At 32.8% G+C, this 21,951-nt stretch overlaps 3 protein-coding genes across 5 annotated transcripts; 1 reads left to right on the top strand and 2 right to left on the bottom strand.

The window, feature by feature from the left end:
• Positions 1-44: 44 nt before the first annotated feature.
• Positions 45-2,757, bottom strand: LOC139822734 (sperm-associated antigen 6). The gene is made up of 8 exons (XM_071794687.1): positions 2,733-2,757; positions 2,026-2,254; positions 1,596-1,846; positions 1,325-1,503; positions 1,079-1,252; positions 863-1,015; positions 637-786; positions 45-556 (listed from the first exon to the last, which is right to left on the bottom strand). Exons 1-8 carry the CDS (start codon positions 2,755-2,757, stop codon positions 296-298), a joined length of 1,422 nt encoding a protein of 473 aa, XP_071650788.1. The 3' UTR covers positions 45-295.
• A 569-nt stretch (positions 2,758-3,326) lies between these two features.
• Positions 3,327-5,022, top strand: Pldn (biogenesis of lysosomal organelles complex 1 subunit pallidin). Of its 2 annotated transcripts, none has more exons than XM_071795381.1 (5): positions 3,327-3,554; positions 4,186-4,293; positions 4,376-4,463; positions 4,582-4,668; positions 4,739-4,876. In XM_071795381.1, the coding sequence occupies exons 1-5, from the start codon at positions 3,490-3,492 to the stop codon at positions 4,793-4,795; spliced, it is 405 nt and encodes a 134-aa protein (XP_071651482.1). In that variant the 5' UTR covers positions 3,327-3,489; the 3' UTR covers positions 4,796-4,876. The 2 variants fall into 2 exon arrangements, with proteins under 2 accessions (XP_071651482.1, XP_071651481.1); XM_071795380.1 differs by having other exon boundaries at positions 3,329-3,554; positions 4,750-5,022.
• Positions 5,023-5,470: 448 nt separating this feature from the next.
• LOC139823086 (adenylate kinase isoenzyme 5) lies at positions 5,471-21,941 on the bottom strand. 2 transcript variants are annotated; one of them, XM_071795364.1, is made up of 14 exons: positions 21,812-21,941; positions 20,262-20,352; positions 19,963-20,143; positions 15,443-16,010; positions 10,813-10,980; positions 10,609-10,719; positions 10,258-10,400; positions 9,937-10,119; positions 9,435-9,557; positions 9,207-9,360; positions 8,756-9,024; positions 8,435-8,599; positions 7,988-8,246; positions 5,471-7,691 (listed from the first exon to the last, which is right to left on the bottom strand). In XM_071795364.1, exons 4-14 carry the CDS (start codon positions 15,462-15,464, stop codon positions 7,447-7,449), a joined length of 1,842 nt encoding a protein of 613 aa, XP_071651465.1. In that variant the 5' UTR covers positions 15,465-16,010; positions 19,963-20,143; positions 20,262-20,352; positions 21,812-21,941; the 3' UTR covers positions 5,471-7,446. The 2 variants fall into 2 exon arrangements, with proteins under 2 accessions (XP_071651465.1, XP_071651464.1); XM_071795363.1 differs by lacking the exons at positions 19,963-20,143; positions 20,262-20,352; positions 21,812-21,941 and adding an exon at positions 16,910-17,192.
• Between the last annotated feature and the right edge of the window lie 10 nt (positions 21,942-21,951).

The raw sequence follows: 21,951 nt of genomic DNA, 5'->3' as shown, positions 1-21,951 counted from the left end.
AGTAGAGCAAAAATTTGTAGGTATGTTAGTAGCTTCGTCGTATATTCGTTTGCATATATTTAAATATTGTGCAACGTAAACATCCACGTAATCACGAAACGCGCGATCTTCATTGAGCGACGACGAGAGGCAGCGCGAGCTATATTTTGCATTCGATTGTTAAGATCCTATGTGACTTTTGTAACGAGCAACTATGTCCTAAATGCGTTGTTGTATTGGATGAGAAAGAAAATTTGTATTATCACTTTGTATAACGTATCATTAGAACGTATGTGAGACACACTTAATAAAGCATTCATATTATGTTTAATAAATTCTCGGATACTGTTAATTCTCTTCGCCACGTTATTACGATCGTGAGATGTTCAGTCGTCTCGATTGGATTGTAAAATCTTACCTTGCTAAATTGTCCCAATACATATTTCAGGATATTAGGGGGCACGTCGTGCAACAGGGATTCAAGAGCCTCGACGTACATGCATTTTTGTAGAATCTGCTTTAACGCCGTGTTACATTTCGCCTTCAGATCCTCGGAACTTTTCGGATCGTTATGCAACTAACGAAATTTGTAATGCGTGAGATCAGAAATGTTAGCAAATTCCGACGGAAAGAATAACCGATTCGATAACTGAATACCTCCAATAGCTTGGACAATATGTTCGCAACCGCAATCGCTTTTGCATGTTCGGGCGTGTGCTTGCCAATTTGCCCGATAGCCCAGACGGTCACCGCGAGAATATGATCTTCCGTTTCCTCTTGCAGCACGACCGCTAATTGCACGACACCCTGATGCAAAATAATTACTCTAGCGTGTTGTACAAAGTGCGAAAAAATTGCCTATTTACTTCCACTTGATTCGTACTTTGGATCCTATCACAGCCACGGCCAGCTGATCGGAATGACCGGCGATGTAACCGAGTGCCATGATCGCCGGTAATCTGGTCGCCGACTTTGAGGTGTTAATTAATTCGATAAGCGCAGCGATGCCGCCGGAGTTCACCACAAGTTGCGCCAACTGAAAAGTTGCAGATTTAGCGAGAAGAATCTTCGCTGAGAAGTCGTTGCGCCTTCCGTTTACCTCAAACGTGTGTTTGCAGATCTCCCTGGTTAAAATCGCCGCGACTCTACCGACATTCTCATCCGGATGTGCCATGTGTACCAAAATGTCTGGTAAGATCCCTGCCTCAACCACAGCCTCCGCCAAATCTGCGGAGTGCTTGGCTATGCTGCTCAGCGCTAATAACGCTTGACGCTGCAGACATTATAATTGTAATCCAGTGTTAATATCTCGAGATTGTTTAACATACGATTTGCGTCAAATTACCTTCGCCTTGGCATCGAGATTGGCCAGAGTTTTCGCGAGGAAGAAGATTGCCCCGGCATCCACCACTGCCTGCGCGAGTTCGATACTGTGTTTACTCATGTCGCTGATGGCCGACGCGCCGATTTGTTTAATATACAATTCGGGCTCTTGCAGACACAATACGAGAAGAGGTATCGCGCCTGACGAGGATACGATTAAACAGCAAAAAAATATTTCAACAATAAGCAAGCTTTCATCTTCATCGCCGAAAAATTAAACGAGATAATTTTACCGGTATCCACTGCCGCTTGAGCCAAGTTCTTATTATGCCTCGCGATATATCCCAGTGCCCAAGCGGCCGCTTCCTTCACTCCAGGATCGAAGTCTTCCAGGCATCTGACTATAGTCTGCAAGCCGTCGTTGTGTACGACTATTAACGCCAGTTCCGGCGAATGCTTGGCTATCGCTCGCAGGACGAACAACGCCGCTTTCTTATAAAATTTCTGCGACAATACATTTCTCTTAATAGCTAAAGAAGTATATCTTTATAATATACACGTATAAAAGATTCATGGGATGATTGCCAACTATGTCAAAGTTTTTTTTTTCCGAACAAGGGGAATACGGCGCTTCGGATTAATTTCATTCTCTATCACGATCGAAGTGCTTACATTTAAGGAGCTCGTACATTTTGTTTGTCTATGTTCTTCATCAAGTGCGACAGTACGTCTTTTCTAACGACGGCGTGCGCCAGTCTGGGATTGTGATTCGCCAGCTTGCCGAGAGCGATCGCGGCCACGTGTTGGATGGACGGTACGGCGTCCGCTAGCAAAGGACGCAGGAGGTCTATCGCACCAGCCGCTTCCAGGCAGTCGATGTTGTTCGACTTTGAGGCCAGATCCGCGACAGACTGCACGAACAGCAACCGCGCCTTTTGATACTGATCGAAAACTATGTACAGAAAGAGATACAAAAATGTTATTAGTAATATACATATATAAAAGAATATAATAATATATAATAATCTTAAAAGGCTCTAATGATTAAAAATCAAACACAGTATGAATAATAATATATATATTATACTACTCCATATTATTTTAATATATTATACATATTAATTATGCTTTATATTATTCTAATAATATACAGTATATAATATATAAATCTGTATTAATATATGTTTGCTATAATCAAAAACTATTAGTTACAGAAAAAAATAAAAAAAAACATGTTATTAGTAATATAGAGCAATATTAATAATATATACAATATATTGTATTACTTCTATTATTCTAGTCTAGTAATATACAGTATAACATATAAATATATATTAATATGCATTTAGTATAATTTTTCACACACCCAGAGATGTCAATATATCCTCATTGGCATTTGATTAAATATAACAGAAGAATAATAGGCGTACCTTGTAAGATTGAGCGTGCCGTCATATTAATTTACTAAAAGGATATACAGACGCTGCATCTAAACATCAGTTCATCATTGCCATCCAACGTACGATTCTGTCGCGGAACGACTCTTGACAGCTCTCGGTCTCGGCGAGGTCGTCATCTGTTTAAAAAACGAAAAACTGCCGCTTTTAGGATCGTGGCAAACGAAAAAGCGCAAACAAGTGGGTTTAAAGGGAACGGTACACTTGAAAGTTATTAAAATATCAACCTTTTCGTTTTCTTTTGGAAAAAGTAAATTGTTCCTCCCACATGTTGGACTATACAGAATAATTTTTTACGTATCTAGATGCCTGAAGAGATGAGATCTCGAAGATACAAGGCCTCTCTCCGCCTCTCGCGGTCCGAACAGCTCGAACTGCTCGAAGTTCGAATCTCCGATCCATCGATCGCGCGGCATCGCGCAGGTACAAATAATAACCTTCGTTTCAAGCGTATCGATTGGCCGCAAGCTAGAGAGAACTTCCAGAGACTCGAGAACCTCTCTATCCCGCGGCCAATCGACACGCTTGAAAAGTTTGTCGTGCGGCCAAATGAAATATCGGCCTACCTACAACAGTAATCAGCTGACATGGGACGTGTTGACGACGTCGACGACGCTGTCAAGTCTCTCTTCACGATTTCTTCCTTGCGGGTCCCTGAAGCGCGTTATTACGCCCGGCACGCGTAACCGGCGTAATTACGAATGAGGTGAGAGGGAGAGCGACGATAAAGATGATGACCGACGTCGGGGAAGCCGGAGCGGCGGAGATTCAATTGAAACCCGAGGGACAATTGAGGTAACCTCTTCGCGTACTCGGTTAGATCGGGCCTTTTATCTGTATGGCACGTAATTAAATTTTTAAGGCACTCGGGGAGCGAGTCCTTCACGTCAAAATATGAGAGAGAGAGAGAGAGAGAGAGTTCGTGTTGATATATTTCAACGCGTAATAATTTTCGAGACAGTCGTACAAAGTACTCGCTCCCTGAAATCTGTCCTAAGAATGCTGTTATATATGTACATACATACTTTGTATGTTCTAAACAGTTTAATATTTGTTATCTGATTTTTAAATGATATATATTATTTATCGATAAACAGAGCTTATTTTAGTCTTAAAAACGATCTGTTATGAATAGAAATGACAAATAAATTATATACATTAATTAGAAAACAAGTATGATTTCCTTTAATTTTATTCTAGATTATAATACAAAGAAGATACCAGTATCTGTATAATTTTCTGTTTATCGTATTTAAGACTTAAAATTACATTGTTGTCAATATATCTAAAAATCCAGTTAGAATAGTTAGATGATAATAAATGAATATGGACAATAGAGATTTGTAATATAAATATAATATATTAAAATTGTATAATGCAAAATATGAAAATATATGAGTTAAGAGTATTATTCATTCTTAATTAGCGAGGATACAGTGGATTTCTCAGAAGCTGTAGAAAAATTGGCAGAAGGTATCTTGAGTATTTATCAACCTCCACTGGAGCAAGTTAAGCAGGAACTTTTCGAGCTGACGTAAGCATATAAAATAAATCAGCGACACAAATGATAAAGATTTCATTTTGATCGTTTGTGTTATATATAATTTTTCTTACAGAAGCAAACAGGAGGCCCTGCTCGCTCGAATGCAGCTTGAAAATAAAAAGATACACGAGACATTCGAAGATATAGATTTAAATGATATGGTAAGACTTTTCCCTTCTTTTGCGATACAGATTGTGGTTTCATCCGCCATGTGCTTGAAATATTAATATCTCCATCTCGCGACAGAGAGAAAAATTACATAAAAAATATATGTTTTAGTTTTCAACTGTTAAAATTTATCAAGGAAAATTAGCAGTGGTAAGGAAAGAAATGATTAATATTCACGAAAGGACTTCTAAACTAAAGGTGAATTATTATAAAACTGATTCCTAAGGTATGCGTACACTAATGTAGGTATTTTCACCAATATAAAAAGACTTGTTACAGAAACGCGTGTTGCGTTTGCAACAGATTAAACAAAAGGAAGCGATGAATAGAGAGCAACAACGTGAACAAGAGTTGCGCAGGGAACAAGAATTAATTGGCAGATCTACAAGCAATTAAGCATGTATAAATCTCAATAAGCGATAAATTTATATAAATTATATATATATATATATTCATAAGTGAAGTATATAAAAAGATTTACGTATAAGAGAAATATATAAGGATTCTACGTATTCACGCTGTTATTTACAATAAAATTGTATGTAGAAATTATCAGATCACTTTTTTGATCAGCCTTAATGAATATTTTCCTGTTAAAGAAGTGGAAAAATTTTCAAATCAAATAAAGCAAACTTTCTAAGCAAATTAATTTTTTATTATAAATGTATTATATTGCTTAAATATTGATTTAATATTTTAAATGTTGACGGTTATAATACTACAGTTTTCTATTTTAAAAATGACACAAATGTTTATTATTGATTTACACGTCACATTTTATAACCGAGTAAATTAAAAAATACGCATAAACAAATTTTGCTGGTCAAATTTAATTTTTTTCTAATTTAGTTATTATAAGTCAAAATCAAATTCTAAATAATAATAAAGATGTTTAAATGTTATTAGAAACGGCAAAAAGTCCATGTAAACAATAAAAGTATCAGTTGAAACCAACTTGGAAAGAGCATTTATATAAAACGCAATGAAACACGAGGGAAAATAATATCTTAAATTTTATTTTATTTTTCAAAATAATCTTTTGTACAATCTTCAATATTCGCAATATATGTCGACGTATATGTCGAACGATGTCAAATCCATTACTTGTAGGCTTGGCTTGAAATAGACGAAGGAAAAGAGGATAAATAAAGAGATATTGCAAGAAAGTGAGATTGTAATACCAAAAATAGCATCGAAACCTTTAAAGCGGTCTCCTAGATTGTTTTTCGACCTTTATGTATTTTTTTCTTGGCAAAAACCGAATCCGTTTTTACAATCTTTCTAATTCCTCTAGAGATGGATGGGCCATAATTTAATCGTTCAATTATTATAAAAGAATTATAATTTAATCAAAAGTTAATCAAAATTACAAAAAAGACTGATTCTTTCAAATTACGGTCAAAATTTAGAAAAAACTTATTTAACAAAAAAGTATCGATCAAGATTTATAGCCAGTCATATAAGAAAAACAATAAAAAATAAGAATAATTCGAATACATTGACCAGCAATGAAAAAGACTTCGCAACTGTACTCCCCTCTTAAGTCTATTGCAAAATCAATTAGTCCGCTTACTGAGATCCAGTAATCTGAGGTATTCTTGGATTAGACGGCGTATTAAATACACAGTATGTCTTGCTATTTACTGCGCGAGACACGATATGTCTCTTGACAATTCATACTAGTCTGTTAACATGAACTGACAAAATATGTTCACTAGTCGCATGATACACTGAACGAAATTTCGTATTATTATTTCGAGGTAGTAAAAATTAGACTTGTGTTCGGTGTAAAATGCGACTGATGATTATATTATTCCAAATTATCGTCGACAAATCGCATATAAATACAATTATGAGTAATATAAATACGATATAAGTATAATATGCAGTATAAGTACAATTGCGGACCTGCGCAAGTGAGCTCTATGTGATATTAGCCAACCCTGATAGCTTACAACTCAAAACTATCGTGACCTCGACGTTTTTTTATTAGAATTCTCGAATCTATAACTCCATACGCTATTAAAATATTATCCGGTAAGACGTATGTATAAACATATGTGTGTATGGACAGAATAAAATATCTAAAAATTTTAAGAAAGATATCAGCTGCCAGGAAAATAAGAGACATTACTTATTCTTACAAACTATAATATTAAGAAAAAGTGTGAGAGAAATTATGTACTTGAGAGCACATGAATAAAATAATAAATTTGGAGTAATTATTATTATAGATGTAATTAATATATCAATAGAACAATAGAAACAAAACTTTGGATAAAAGTAAGCAAGTTGTGTTACATACTCGGTAAAAAATTTTTCATGTAAAAATATGTCCAAATATGTTTTCCCTTTGTTGTATAATCTGTCTTGTATAATCTTTTTTGTATACGGGAAAAATAATAAGAATTAAAAAATAATTAAAATAATAATTTTCGCATTGCCTTTTATAAAAAGTAAAGTTTGAAATGAGAAAAATATGCCCATATATACACATATGTAATAATCGTAAATGTAATAATCGTATATAAAATATATGATTATATGTACAGAATATTGTATAATCTAATCGCTATATTTTATTTCTTGTATGCAGAAGTTAGTTTTCTAATTATGTTACAATTATTCATTTTAAATATAAACATATTTCATACATAACAATATATTGTATATTTTTATATGAAAACTTTTTTACCGGATATTCTTAATATTTTAAAATTAACGAGAAATGTACATGTATATATTATCCGCGATATGTTTCCAATTACGACTTTACATTTGGCCGTTTATATCGGATGTGTGGACGGATTACACCGTTTAAGTCGTATCTTTTTTCAAGGCACGCTATATCGAAAGACATTACGATCAAAGTTATCGATACACTTGAAAGTTCCAACACGTAATTCGGACCCTTTCACGCAATATTAACAATTAAAATTGTCCAGCAACATTAAAAAAGATCAGCGAACCTTACTTTCACATGTGAAGATTCTGCTGATAACCGTCGATCTCGTTGTACATTTTCCTGATGGGATCTTTTGGCAAATAGTTGTGCATCGCGGGTGCGACTTTATTGTTGCCGGGTACAATGCCGTTGGCTAAATGCGCTACACCGTTCTGCAGCATATGTGTTCCATTCGCGATACCATTTTGATAAGCATGACCGTTTTGTTGAATATGTTTCATATTGTTTAATACACCATTAGAGATGGTACCTACCCCTAGAAGACAATAAACATCGAAATATATTATTAATAGATACAATAAATCGATACAACCACACATTTCTTAATTATTGTTATCAGAAGATTGTTAGGTTTCGAAAAGTTTTTATGATTAAATTGTTTTTTTACTTGTTAACTCTAATCCTTTTTCTGATTCTTTCTGATTACAGAAGGAGAAGAAACCTAATTAATTTAGAGAAAAATAATTGGCTTTAAATTGGGAACTTAAAATAGACAGTCTAAGAATAAAAAAAGTCGATTTTATACGCCAAACAAATGCAATAATTGTTTACCTTGAGCAACAATTCCATTTTTCGTCGCATTGGCGATCTTTCCAACATGATTAGATACGCCGTTGACCGTCGGTTTGGCATTGCCATTAGGTATGGCACGTTCATTCGAGGCATGTATCCCGTTTGGGTGTCCCTTGATTACAGGCGAATCCGGATCACGTAGGCTTCCTTCTTCTCCGCGACGTGCCCCACGCATTAATTGATATAATGCAGCGGCAAAATCCTGCTGCACACTAGGCACATCCGTATCGCCGTCCACCTAAGGAATACATTATACCTCATAAAAATGGAACTATTTCATAAACGTATATTATTTCTATTATGTAACCGTACCTTTGTATTCCTACTGAGACTCTATTCTAAACAATTTCGTACTACTAATGCTAACTCAAAACTCATCTCAACATTGGTCCGTATTTTGTCGCAACACGGTTATTTATTACGTACAATTATTAACCGACTATCGCTGTCCAGCGTTTTCAACATGGGAAGAGACACCTCGCGAAAGAGTTCCAATCTTTTCCTAAATGCCGAAACACTGTCGTCCAGTCTTCCTCTCCCGAGTTGCAGTTTGGAGCAATCAAGTAATACCAGCGGTGGTTCTTGTCCAAACTGTTAATAATTAATATAACGCAATTCGTCAATAATTTGTTAATGCTAAGAGATATTTATCAGATAGACAGGAAGTTACAAAATCATCGATCAAATTGGTAAGCAGAATTGCGATTTTAAGGTATAATAACACAAGCAATTGTGTGTTCTACTTACTTTACTCTGAAATTCCTGCACTTGATTCAAGTCCCTCGGATATCCGTCCATGACGATACCATCCGAGTCTCGATTCAAAATAATCTGTTGCTCTACAAGTTGTATCACGATATCATGTGGGACCATTTCGCCCGAAACAATTGCGTCATTCACAACCATATTAGACGATGCCATCGTTCTTAATAATTCTCCAATACTTATATGCATCCATCTTGGCATATTACGGACGGCTTGAGCGCAAAGAGCCGCCTTATTACTTCCTGGTCCACCTAATATACACAACATTATATTACACAAAATGTCATGCAATGTAAATAAGTTATTTCTCTTTCTTAGAAAAGAAAGCTGACAAAATAAAAAAAGAAATGGAGAAAAAATTGAACAATTTAATAGTTTTACTTCTCATAATTTAACAATCAACCTCTTTACATTGTATTGAAATAAAACATACCTATGACCCAAATAAATGATGGCAATCCTTTTCTCGGTTTAGCAGCGGTTTTAGGTGTGTCTATCGGTACTGTAGCTGGTAACCTATCAGTTCCCACAATTTGTTGCGGTAACGGCGAACCCGTAGTCGATTCTTTTCTCCTTTCCACTTCGACCTGAAATGCGACATGATGCAGTGTAGCGATATACTATCAAACATGTGAAATTTTGATTGCAATTTCAATCTTACCTCGGCTTCTAAAGATTGAGGTATATCCTGGTCCTGAATTTCACCGCTTGACATCCCGAGAATTCTAAGGACGGCATCTCGAAAACTAACGTAGACCTCACTCGGATTACGTTCACCATTTATCTGTAAAACAAATTTTTATTTCTACTTGCAGTAAGCGTAATTTGCACGTGAAATACAAAAATACAATAATACAATTTGAATATGTATTACTTTATTATTCTCATAACATTTCTAAGTTATCCGGCTATATTATTTTCAAACTTTTTGGTGTATTAAAAAAGATATTGTTTTATATAATAATCTCCCATTCGACTAACGCATGCACTTGCCGCTTTCCTTTTACCTCTTTTTAAAATGATAATTTTTTAATAGTTGTACAATTTTGTATCGAAAACAGAAAATATATTTCACAAATGATAAAAATAATTTTTCTTTTAACTGTTACACAGATCAACAAAAATTAAACTTGGCGGAGCGCATTAATAGCGAATTTGCTTACATCAAGTAACATTCCACTTTGATCAAAATATTCCGCAACTGGCATCACATTCCTATAAAAATTATGCAATTCCATTCTAGCTAATCCGATAATAACGTGGCCGAGTTGCGCACCGAAATCAATTTGCCTCTCCAACACTTCCTGCCTCCACGACACAAGAACGACGCCGTTAACGATTTTTATCTATAAGCAATGTATTATATGCATTTAGATTATCTTATCCGAACACTGTGTACATAGCTAAGCTATATTGGGAGATGTAATTACCTTATAAAATAAATAAATATCTATATTAAAAAAGAACGGAAGTGAGACACTCACCTTTTCAGCATACTCTACTACATCGCGCATATTTCGCGGATATCCGCTTACAAGAAATACTTTAGATCCCGGGGACATTTTCATCTCGAGCATAAGTACTTCTGTGACGGTTTTGCTACTAAGTTGTCCAAAATCTTGCATATCTACATCAAAAACATTTTATATACGACACGTTGCAAAAATATAGAAATTTCTTATTTACAGACGTTATTATTTAAATCAAAAGGATTGAGATATAATTTATATATTCTTAGAAATCTCACAATTCGCAACTAAATCCGACTGGTTTATATATGTCGCATGTTAAAATTTTAAGTATTTATACTTATAAAATAAAAAGCAAATATGTACCATTTCCCAGTGCATATTGTTGAAGAAGATCCATCATGTTGATATGCGTTATACCTTTCTTCTCTTGTATCAAATTGTCGCAATATGTCACCTTACCGCTACCGGGACCGCCTATGAAATGATCGTAAAGTTCAACACGTTAAATATCGATTCTTAAAATATGATGATTTAATTCTAAATCCGCGACAATTAATTAATACTAACCGAGCACGAATATAACGGGAATTTTTGGTATTTCAAATTTAACTGGGCCAACATTTTGTTTCGGGAAATGTCCATCCGGCGGAGTCGCCAAAAGGCCAGCCTCGCCTCGCCATCTTCCTGTAGCTCGAGCATCGTTTTCCTCGAACATCTGCGATCCATTTTGCTGATCTGAAATGCATTTGCCACTTTGTAACGTATTATATCTACACGATGGATCGAAATATTCGTGCCATTCGGGGAATTCAATTTAAAGTAAAAATATTAACAAGGCCTCTTTACAAAATTATTATTAAAGACCATATCATTATTCAATTTCTCGATTCTAATTTCAATTTTAAGAAAATCAGTGATAATTATAACAAATGTACGACCGCATAAATAAAGAATTCACGCGTTTGTGGATTAACTAAGGATCTTATCAAGAAATTTAATTTATTAAGCAATCAAAATAAATTTCTGCGGCTTTTCTATGTTATTATTTTAACGAAAAGCACGTAAGCACAATTGTAAGTGATGCGTATGCATCGATACGCAGTTAAACACGTGGCATACTGAGCCAGTTTTAATGTAAAGCGAGCATTAAAAGTGAAAAGCAAAAGGAGAAATTAAGAAGATTCATGAAAACATATTTGCGTGAAATAGTCAATTAATTGAACGTTTCTATTTTACAAATCTAAACTGGAAATTAAAACAGCAAGAACAATAGCCTATTGAAATAAATTCGACGGTGCATAATATCGTTTCAACCAGATTGTTTCAATTTTAAAATGCTTGAATTATTAATTTTCTAACTGAAAAAGTTTAGTCTATTAGTTTATTGAATTTTATTCTTTATGAGAAATCACCACATTCTTACTACATTTTGTTACAACACGTTGTACAATATATTCGTATCTAGCTCATCACGTTGCGTGACAAAACCGAAGACTATACGCAGAAGTCAAAGGCATAAAATATACATTGTCGCACTGATATATTATTTACTACATGCAATGCATGTGTGAAATCAAGTATTTACTTCGATTTGAATCAAGTGCCAATACTTACAACCTTAAATAATTGCATAATTCAAAACTTTTTAAATTTTTGCATAATTCTGATATTTTCTATGTGCACAAAAGATATAAAAAAGTCATCGCGTACAAACGATGATATCATGTAACTTAAGCGATGCCGTCACTTCAACATATAGTAATTTTTGTAAAGACAATCGTAGATATCTACAATGGATAACTCGAGGCTTTCCAATTCATTATGTTCAATCTGATCTTGTGCAAAATTTAAAATATAAGTACCGAATCAATACCTACTCGCTAAAAAATATAATTCTAATAGAATTTTATTGAATAAATTAATTATCTTGATCTTTTGTATCTATTAGTCTGGGAATCACAAAATAAAATTACTTTAAATTTTAATCAAGGTTTTGTTGGGGATAGGTATATCTATTTAAAAAATGTGTGAAAATGTACAAAAAAGCTATATTTTAATTAATATTATATAAACATTGTATTAATTAATTTTAAAAAGTACACATAGTAATACATAACCATCTTATTTGACACCTTAGTAGAGAAGTAGTTATTTAAAATATTAAAATCGTATATTGAATTTTTTTAATGTCAAATCGTGCTTTTAATGAAGTACTCCTTCTTTATTACAACATAAAGACAAATATAACGTTAAAGAGAATATTTGTGACATTAAAAGTTGTTTAAGTTCTAACTATTGTTTGACACTAACGGAATATTTTCTAAAAAATTATTTATATTATTTCTATAAAAAATTAGATAGATCAAAAAATATTTATTCAATCGAAAAAATTATTTATAATTAGAAATTTTTTAATTAAAATTACTTTTTATGTAAAAAAAATCATTATAATTTTGATGTTAAAAATAATACCGCATTGCATGTAAATTTTAATCGATATAAATATTTAATACAGCTGATATTTAGATTCATTTAAAAATTACAAATTAATTAAAATAATGTTGGATGTCTATGAGCCTTGTAATATATAAGAAAGCGTGCCACTATTTATTTAATAATAATAATAATATTAAATTAATATGCGTCCATTAATTTAAACCGCATGTATTACGACATAAGTTATTATTTTACTGTGATGACAAAAAAGACTTTCCATGCTACGACAATGTCACTTGTATAATATCGATCGCGATAATGCATTTGCGATAATCATAGACACCTTGTTACGCGTCCAAGTTTATTCCGTATAGATATATCGTGAGAATTCGATGATTAGCATAATGGAAGAAGTGGAATTGACAGTGTTAACCGTTTTGACTTGCATAGATAAACAGTTCGTACTCGTTCAAGGCGCGAAATCAGCATAGTAAGAAAGGACAACAGAGAGATAAATGCTTTTCTTATTGCACAGTTAGTGCGGAAAAGGGAAGAGAAGAAACGGTCGCTTTTCTTGCTAATGCGTATTATTCTCTTTTTCACTTATTTTTAATGCGATTATATCATGTTCGATACTGACAATAAGCGAGAAAGCGGTAATGAGTGGAAGAATAAATAGGCATTGGTTATTAACTATAATGACAAAATTACTTGGTAAAAATTTACCTAAAACAAAACACTAAAAATGTAAAAAAATTGCCAAATATATTTACAATCTTAATAGAATTTCTTCGCAAAATCTGTTAATATTTCTTATGTGAAATTTCTGAAAACGTTAATTAACAAGAATAGTGTTTCTATGCAAAACACATATCCGAATAAAACGCAAAAAAGAAAACCAAATATGATGTCATGAAAAAAGAGTGAAATTAAAATGTTATTTCAAATATATTTAGGACAATAAGTAATATAGCGGTGAGGTGATTCTTCGCCAAGATTTAAAACAGCGAAACTTAGTACCGTAGAAACCGGAACCTATTATCAAATCAATTAAGACTAATTTACGTGGTGAACGTCTAGACTAGATAGAATAAATAAAAAAAATCTCCTTTCAATGAGGCTAGCAACCTGCTAAGAAAAAAAATACTTATATCAATTCTTGGTATGGCATCAACAAGCCTCGAAATTGAACGGATTTCCAGATGACGAACCAAGCGAAAGATAGGATTATGAATAAGAAACGTGAAATAGCAACGAAAAAGAAGAAACAGCAGTAGAGGAAGAAATGCTATAAATGGGATGTTGGAATATCAAATTGTGATGAGAGAGCTTACTCGGGACTGTTCATACATGAAAAATACGAACAGAACGTTTGTAATATCGATAATATGCGAACGACAGGATTCTTCATATCACTCTAGAAACCAGTAACCAACCATATATTAATAAATGTAATAAAATGTCAAACACGTGTCGGACGCTAGCAAGCTAAAAAAAAAAGAGAAACAAATTACAGAATAAATTCCAAGAAATATTAGAGAACGACGCAATATCAAACCATCAATGGGAGATTTCAACGCAAGGATTGAAAACGAGGTGAGATAAAGCAAAGATTTGATGGAGACATCGTAAATGATGATAGGAAAAGTTCTAACAGAAATATGTGCACAATATTTGTTGATTTAAAATCAACAACGTATTCTACGAATATAAGAAACAACGCAAAATCCTCCTTTGCCAACAGAAGACAGGGATCTGTTATAGTGTATTGACAAACCGAAACATACGTCGCGTACGGACTCTGTCATCGGCAAACATTGGAAACGATCATAATCTTATCAAGAGATACGGTAATGTCTCATGCCAAGTGTACGCGCAGTGAGACATTACCGTGTATCTATACGCGAGTCGACAAGTTGTGAGATCCTTAGATTAAGATCTAAAACACGAATAGGGATACAGTACAATAAACAGCAGTATTTAGAATTCATTGAGAAGTGTAACATCTCGGAGAAGTGTAACTAGGGGAAAATATCTATAGAAAGCGTTTGGAATAAAATAATTGACATTATTATTAGATAATTAACTCGATCAAGATAGATGATAACGTGGAAAAGGCCTGGCAAAAAAATCTCAAAGAATATCCAAGAAGGACCAGAAAATAAATCCCAATCGCATCAACAATGAACCATTTGTTTTACCAAGAGATAAAGGAATTGGCAAAAGAGAATATCTAAGATATTGAAGCTATTACTGTTCTATGTTAAGCAAAAAATGTATGTTATACTATTTTATTTTATAATATTTTTCCGTCGGGGATTCCAAAAAATATACGGTTGCGCAAGTTCTCAATTATTTAGGAATAAATTAGATATCCGAGTATTATTGGCACTAATGCTGATAACTGGCAAATATAATTGTCTCGTCTAACTCTTTAATGCAAAAATGTATGCAATAATAATAATGTCTGAATTTGTCACATAAAAATCAGTTTAAAATAAATATTAAAACTGATAATTGGCAAAATAACAGACTTGTTAATTATTTGATGCAAAAAAATTAAATGTTTAATTATTAAATGTTATTAAGTATATTTATTAAAATAAATAATATCTTGTAAACTATATTTTAGCAATATTTGCAAAATTGAATTTAAAGGACTATATTTGGGACATAGAATATTTTGAAATTATATAAAATGAAGCTTTCTCTATATATATATAATTTAAACTATTATAATAATCATTATGGATATACTAACCAGTGTCCAGGCAGATGCCCATAGTAAGCTGTTCAAAAGCTGACACGATCCTTCTACGGCCATTTACTCACATTCCGGCAGACAAACTCATTCCCTCTTCAACACGTACAAAGTTCCGAAGAGTTACAATGTACAGTTTCACGAAAACTTTCACATTAGACAAGAATGTTTCTCGTATCACGTGTTGTCACTCGACGATTTTTGCACTCGATTTTTCGGTGGCCGATAATCGAAAATAGTTTCGACGAATACACTCGTTCGATTCTTCAAGTTCAACCTCGTTTATCCATGAAACTTTATTTTCTCCCCTACAAAACGACGTCCTAACGACGGAGGTGTATGCACTCGCCACGGGCTGATTTGTGTCTGATCTATTCGGCGCAGCTTCTTCAATAGGCACTTGAGAATGAAACCAAGTAAGATCAATGTCCACATCGACGTCGTTTGAACCTTAGAGAGATTTACTCGACGAGTCCACAGCAAATAATTGCAGTTAATGTAATTTCAAATGTCACATCGTATGCACTTGATTTTTATGCTTGAATAACAACTATGTGGATTGAGCATTCTGAAAATAATAAGTTATCAGCTTTTCAAGATGTACGTAAAAGAGAGTTTTTGAATATTTATCTTCTGACCGCAAGTTCTTATTTTCCATACGTGCCACGTATCCATTTTAATATTGTCGTTGTATTAATTGTGCAATATAATATTTTATTTTTGCTTTAGCGAAAACCAAATTGGAGTATTAGATAATTTTGATAACTGTTGTTCAGCTCGAAATTAGCAGAAATGTTTTAGAATTTTTTTTATTAAAAAAAAATGTCATTTTTTACATTTATTCGTCAAATCTATTTTAATAAAAATTAAGCTTGTGGTCCGGAAAAAAGATAAATGCGTGTTAATGTCAAATAAATTATATTTAATAATTAAAAAAGAAGAAATGTTGTATGAGTGATATGTAAATGATCTCCGTAGCAAAGAAAAATTGATTACGAAAAGAAGCTGAACAAAATTAAGGAAAGTGTTCATTTGTTCGAAGAAACAGTATAAAGAAAAATTAACATTAGCACTTAAAATATAAATTAAACTACTTATTCCAGTGAAATACAATTCGTGTTAAATAAATTAGATAATTTTAAAAGAAAAATGAAAGAGTGACATGAAGGCTAGAATACATATTAAAATTAATCATTTGTAGAATGCAGAAGTAACTAATATAATCAAGTAATGTGTTTTGAAAAAGATAAAGGGCATCAGCGACAAGATCTATGTGTTTTTTAAGAATTTGCTGAATTTAAGCTGACTTAAGACAAATGTATAACGTCGCGACTCAATTGGAGAACATTTAAGCACCAACGGGATCGAGTCAACCCCCTCAAAATAACAACGCGGAAGATCTAAACGCGTCGCATTTCGATAAACATTCAAGGAACTTTCGATTGATCTCCCGTAAGTGCGACTCACGATGGATGAGTGATCGATGAGTAAATCCGCACGCTCTTCCCACGTTCCTGTCGAGTGGAGGTAAGCTCGAGCCACCATCCGAGCACCGATCTACGCGAAGAAACACTTGGAGGAAACTTAGAAGTAGAATGGAGCACCCCCGAAATATCTCGCGTTCACCCGGAAGTGCCGGCGCAAAGTGTGTCGTCGCGTGCGGCAACGTAAACGGTTGTGAGTCACGGCGCGAGCTTTTACGACGAGCTTCCTCGGCACGATAATGCCATAATGATTTGCCAGGAGGAACGAATGGAGGTCGTCGTAAGAACCACACATCGTCATGGATACCGCGCAAGCGCCCCGTTTCTTTTATACGTTTTGTCCATGTACTTTACATATACAGCCGCGATAATAGACAGTTGTACTCGATGTATGTGTGTGGGTACGTACGTGTAATCATATGCGTGTTACATGTGAGGGGTTGTAACGTGGGGGTTTCAATGTCAAGTTCTTGCCGACGCGACTGTTCTCGAACAGAGGGGTTCGATGAGCGGATAGCGAGGATAACAATGTGAAATGCGAATATACATATATATTCAAGTAATTATATCATTTGCTTCTGCGTCTCGTCGAATATAATAATACAGTATATAGTATATATACCGTAGATACGAGATAATTTAAGAACACGATGCAATATTGCAAATGGAGATGAAAATTGATTCAAGCGGATGAAAAAATGGAAGTGAAGGAAGGAGCAACATTTATTTTCCTCATATTTAATATTTTTTTATATTTACAATATGTCTGAAAATAATTATTTAAATTAATTGAGGTGTCTATAAGACGCCTCAAGATCAAAGACGTCAAAGACGTCATAAATCGAGTCATAAGACGTCTTTGACGTCTTAAAGACATTATAATGATGTCTTTCTAATAGTTTTATAAGACGTCTTATAAAAGTATAAGTCGTCATGATGTTCTCTGGATATTTATATAAGAAGTTTTTTTATCGGGTAATGATATCATTTGCCTCTGTATCTCATCGAAATATAATGCAACATGATAAAATAAATATGAGATAATATAAGATCACGCTGCAGTATTGCAAATATGGATCGAGCAGATGAAAACAGAAGTAAAGAAAACAGCAGTGTTATTATTAAGTTTCTACTTTTACGTCTCGTATGAATTCACATCCATTTTCCTGGTATTTAATATTTACCATCAAATAACTTAATTAGATCGAATTACTATCGAACATTTAGGGCCGCCCTAAGTAGAATTATAAAAATTCGCTTAGTTAAATAAATGAATTAATCGCGTCTTCCAACACAAAAGTTTTTGTCTCCAACGGAATAAAAGGTCAAAATGGTGTTGAAAACGGCTCCAAAATGATTATTAAAAGTCATTTCAAACGTCACTTCGATTATTTTCGTTCATGACTCCTTGTTCCGCTTGGGTATAAGAGTGTGAAAAATAATCATTTTTTTCTTAGTAAAATTGTAAATGCACATTCATATTTTCGTGGGATCTCTTAGAGGTTGCAACAGCTGCGCGCAGAAATACCTACTACTTTAACACCGGGAGTAGAAATGAGGACATCTCGGGCATTTAACGCACGAGGTTAATATGAAATTTATTACTCCCGGTATTTACAATCGATCGAGAAGCACACGTGAGAACCATAACAAGAAAGGTATATATTTACGATAAACCGGGTTTAGCAATGTGTAAATTCTGTATGCCTCCATTTGTGCATTATTTAAACCTAAATGCAAATTACACTGTCATACTTGAATATTCTAGCTTATTAAATTGTAACTTTATTAAAATTTGTCTCCTCATAAATTTTTTTGGCACTTTCGAAAGCTACAGCTCTTTGCTAGCTTTTCTCAACTTCGTCGTTTATTATTATAATATACACATATATTTTCTGATATTATTTGAATCTTCAATTAGCTTAACTTTTCACACATAATATAATACGTATAATTCCAATTTGAACTATATATAATCAAAAAGATGGTTGTATAAACTTATTTTTAATCTGAATTTTAAAGCTTATCGTTGTTCTTGATCTGAACTCTTTAGTTCAATAGATAAGGAAAGAAATGAGAATCTAAATAATACATGCTGCTACAATGTAAGTGATTATGGAGGATTATATGGATTATATTATATTAATTATAGAAAATAAAACTGAACTCTATCTACTTTTTAACATTAAAACACAAAAAATATAGAAAAATTTGTGAAAATTTAACTTTACTGTAATTCGATTTTTTCCATGAATATGTTTGCCATCAATATGTTTGCAAAAGTGCATTCTTTTTTTCTTCTTTTAAAAAGAACCGATTATACAACAAACATGACATTGTTATAAAGATTCAATGTTTAATTATTGAAATATTTTATCTTTTAATTTCAATAATTTTGATTCTTATTTTTATTATATATATTGTTTAATGACGTGCGGGAAGTTATATATATATATAATTTTATTTCTTTGAATTTTCTTGATTTTTTTTTATAAGACTTGAATATCTCAACACGTCCATTCATATAAGCGAGAATATAAAAAGCGAGAAAAAGTTATGAATATTTCCTGAGACACTTATATTTAAGCAGTAGACATGTCCAGGTAATAAATCCCAATCGATACGTAAAATAGCATATGCTACAATGTGCACTATATGCTTTTCGTAGACGTCTCAATCATTTATTAACGAATGAATGTCCATGTAATATACGCGCCCCTTTGTAATAAGGTAATAGCTTTTCTTACTGTATTCATGTCCTTACTTTATTTTACTTTTATTCAATTAATTTGTCAATGGTTATTAATAACATTCACCTTTACTTTCTTAAACATTTATATTTATGGATTGTTTTATGATATTTGTTATATGATATTTATATCTTTTGCACGTCAGAATATTTTCATATTGTGTAACAAAATATGTTTTACATCTTTATAGAAATAACTTTAATAAAAGATTTTTACTTCAAAACCCATTGTGTCCTTATGCCGAATGATTATAACGGCGAAAGTAATAAAATTTATTAAAACTTACGGTTGTTGTACTTTGTACATGCATGTGCACATAAATATATTTTCAAACCGCAACGTCCATAAGCCTGCTTATCAGCCTGACAAGCCGATTTATTATATAAAACTGTTTTCCTCCAGTAACAATTGCATCTTTTTTGAATTGTGAGTCACTCCGACAGTCGTTTCCTAATATACTTTCTCAGCTGCACTCCAACATAATCAAAACATAAATATTAATTATTCGAGAGGTATATAAGGGTCGTTTTCAAGGTATCACTTTAGTACGAAGTTCGCAAGGCAATGTAAGACCTATCGACTCACCAATGAATATTTAATAGATGCCTGTTATCAGTCCTGTTTCAAGAAATTATATGCTTGTATAAAGCCATCTAACCCATTTTACCATACTCGGCTGAAAGTATAAGAAGAACGTATGTCGATTTAATTGGAATTTAACGAGAAACTGATGGCTCATGTGTAACATACGCGGCTATTTAGAGTAACGTATTTTCTAAAAAAATACAGGCCTTATATTTATAATACTTCGCATCTTAATGACGTGACTTAATATTTGAAATTTCCTACTTATTTACTTTCATTTCTTTACGTAACAAAATCATCCGCAAATTTATTGATAGTAAAAACATAGGCATGAAGTCAAATAGCTTCGTATATTAGATCATATATGAAGTTCTTCCTTTTGTAGTTTTATACAAAGTACTTCTGAGAGATTAGACACTTGCATTATTACGGTTTTTAGATCAAAATTTTCGTATTTTTTCAATTGTAATTTGTTTAAAATACAGAGCTATTTGATCACGCTTATCTTTCTACTAGAAATAAATTACGAGTGATTCGGTTGCATAAAGAAAAGTTATCATTTCCTCATTTTCCTATAAATAGTTTCTTTTTAAAGACGTTTAATCTCATACCGTACAATATTTTTGAAAATGTTACTAGAAATTATTTTACCAAATAAAACAGGCTTATTAGATATTAAATATTTCATAAAATATTAGCGGCTGCATTTGCGTCCACACGCAATCTTATAATATGAATTATTTCATAGGGCAAATTAACGTACAGCCGGTTATATCTCACGGATTCTTGCATAATTCCATCTTGTCAAAGTAGAGGACATGGCCATTCTTTTGGAACATGCATATCTATATCTTATAATATGTGACGGCCGTTTTCTTGCTTACTATACATTCGTTCAGACGAACTAAAAATGATTGACAAATATTTCTCGATGTGTCTCATGTGTAATTTCTCATCATTTCAACTTTTTAAATAAAAATCTGTCTAAATGTACTTAATATCGTTAAGCTTTCAAAATACGTTATCAAAGGCTTTTTCATTTTCCAATAAAAAAATTTTTATACAAAAACAAATAATATATATAATTATGTATAAAATATATGTCGATATATATATATATATATATATTTTTTTTTTAAACAGTCTAGCCAAATATCTTAAAAATTAAGCCCAGCAGGCAAAAATATTTTGGACAAAGGTTGTATGGTCCGAAAAAAGACCAGTAAAATCAATTTTCGAAAAAATCGATTTCGACAGATCATCGCCATTTTTGGAAATAAAATTATAATATAAATATAAAATTATAATTATAAATAATTCTTTTTATATGTATAATACAAATCTTCTTCATACAAAAGATATTAAGCTAGAGTTATTAAAACAGTCAAAATAATTTACGAATAATATTTTGTACTGTATTCTGGCACATTTTAACATAAAATATAAAGAATCTCGTAAACTAGATGACTTTTTAATAATACCTTAATATTTTTACGGACAGAATAATGAAACGAGTCGATTGGTATAAAGAAAACACATAATAGACTTGCCTTTCAAGGAAACATGCGTAATTGCATATTGCAAATTGCATAAACACCGCTGCCATGCGCACGACGAGCTATTTTGCAATCAATTGAAATTTTCTCGATACGGCCGCTGCTCCTGAGACGAAGCCACGAAGCATTGCAGG

The sequence above is a fragment of the Temnothorax longispinosus genome, chromosome 12, assembly GCF_030848805.1.
Source record: "Temnothorax longispinosus isolate EJ_2023e chromosome 12, Tlon_JGU_v1, whole genome shotgun sequence".
NCBI lineage: Eukaryota > Metazoa > Arthropoda > Insecta > Hymenoptera > Formicidae > Temnothorax > Temnothorax longispinosus.
The sequence above is the reverse complement of the archived record's forward strand: the minus strand, read 5'-3'. Positions and strand labels throughout refer to the sequence as shown.

Excerpts from the sequence above, each read along its gene's own strand:
- LOC139822734 (XM_071794687.1), bottom strand. The coding sequence starts at position 2,757 with ATGACGGCACGCTCAATCTTACAAG. Across the intron at positions 1,847-2,025 it reads GTCGTTAGAAAAGACGTACT|ATATACTTCTTTAGCTATTA; the intron begins GTCGCACTTGAT and ends TATATTATAAAG. Across the intron at positions 787-862 it reads TGGCTGTGATAGGATCCAAA|GGTGTCGTGCAATTAGCGGT; the intron begins GTACGAATCAAG and ends ATTTTGCATCAG.
- Pldn (XM_071795380.1), top strand. The coding sequence starts at position 3,490 with ATGATGACCGACGTCGGGGAAGCCGGAGCGGCGGAGATTCAATTGAAA. Across the intron at positions 4,294-4,375 it reads CAGGAACTTTTCGAGCTGAC|AAGCAAACAGGAGGCCCTGC; the intron begins GTAAGCATATAA and ends TTTTTCTTACAG. Across the intron at positions 4,464-4,581 it reads ATATAGATTTAAATGATATG|TTTTCAACTGTTAAAATTTA; the intron begins GTAAGACTTTTC and ends TATATGTTTTAG.
- LOC139823086 (XM_071795364.1), bottom strand. The coding sequence starts at position 15,464 with ATGGGCATCTGCCTGGACACTG. Across the intron at positions 8,600-8,755 it reads TGCAGGAATTTCAGAGTAAA|TTTGGACAAGAACCACCGCT; the intron begins GTAAGTAGAACA and ends AATTATTAACAG. Across the intron at positions 8,247-8,434 it reads GCGATAGTCGGTTAATAATT|GTGGACGGCGATACGGATGT; the intron begins GTACGTAATAAA and ends TGTATTCCTTAG.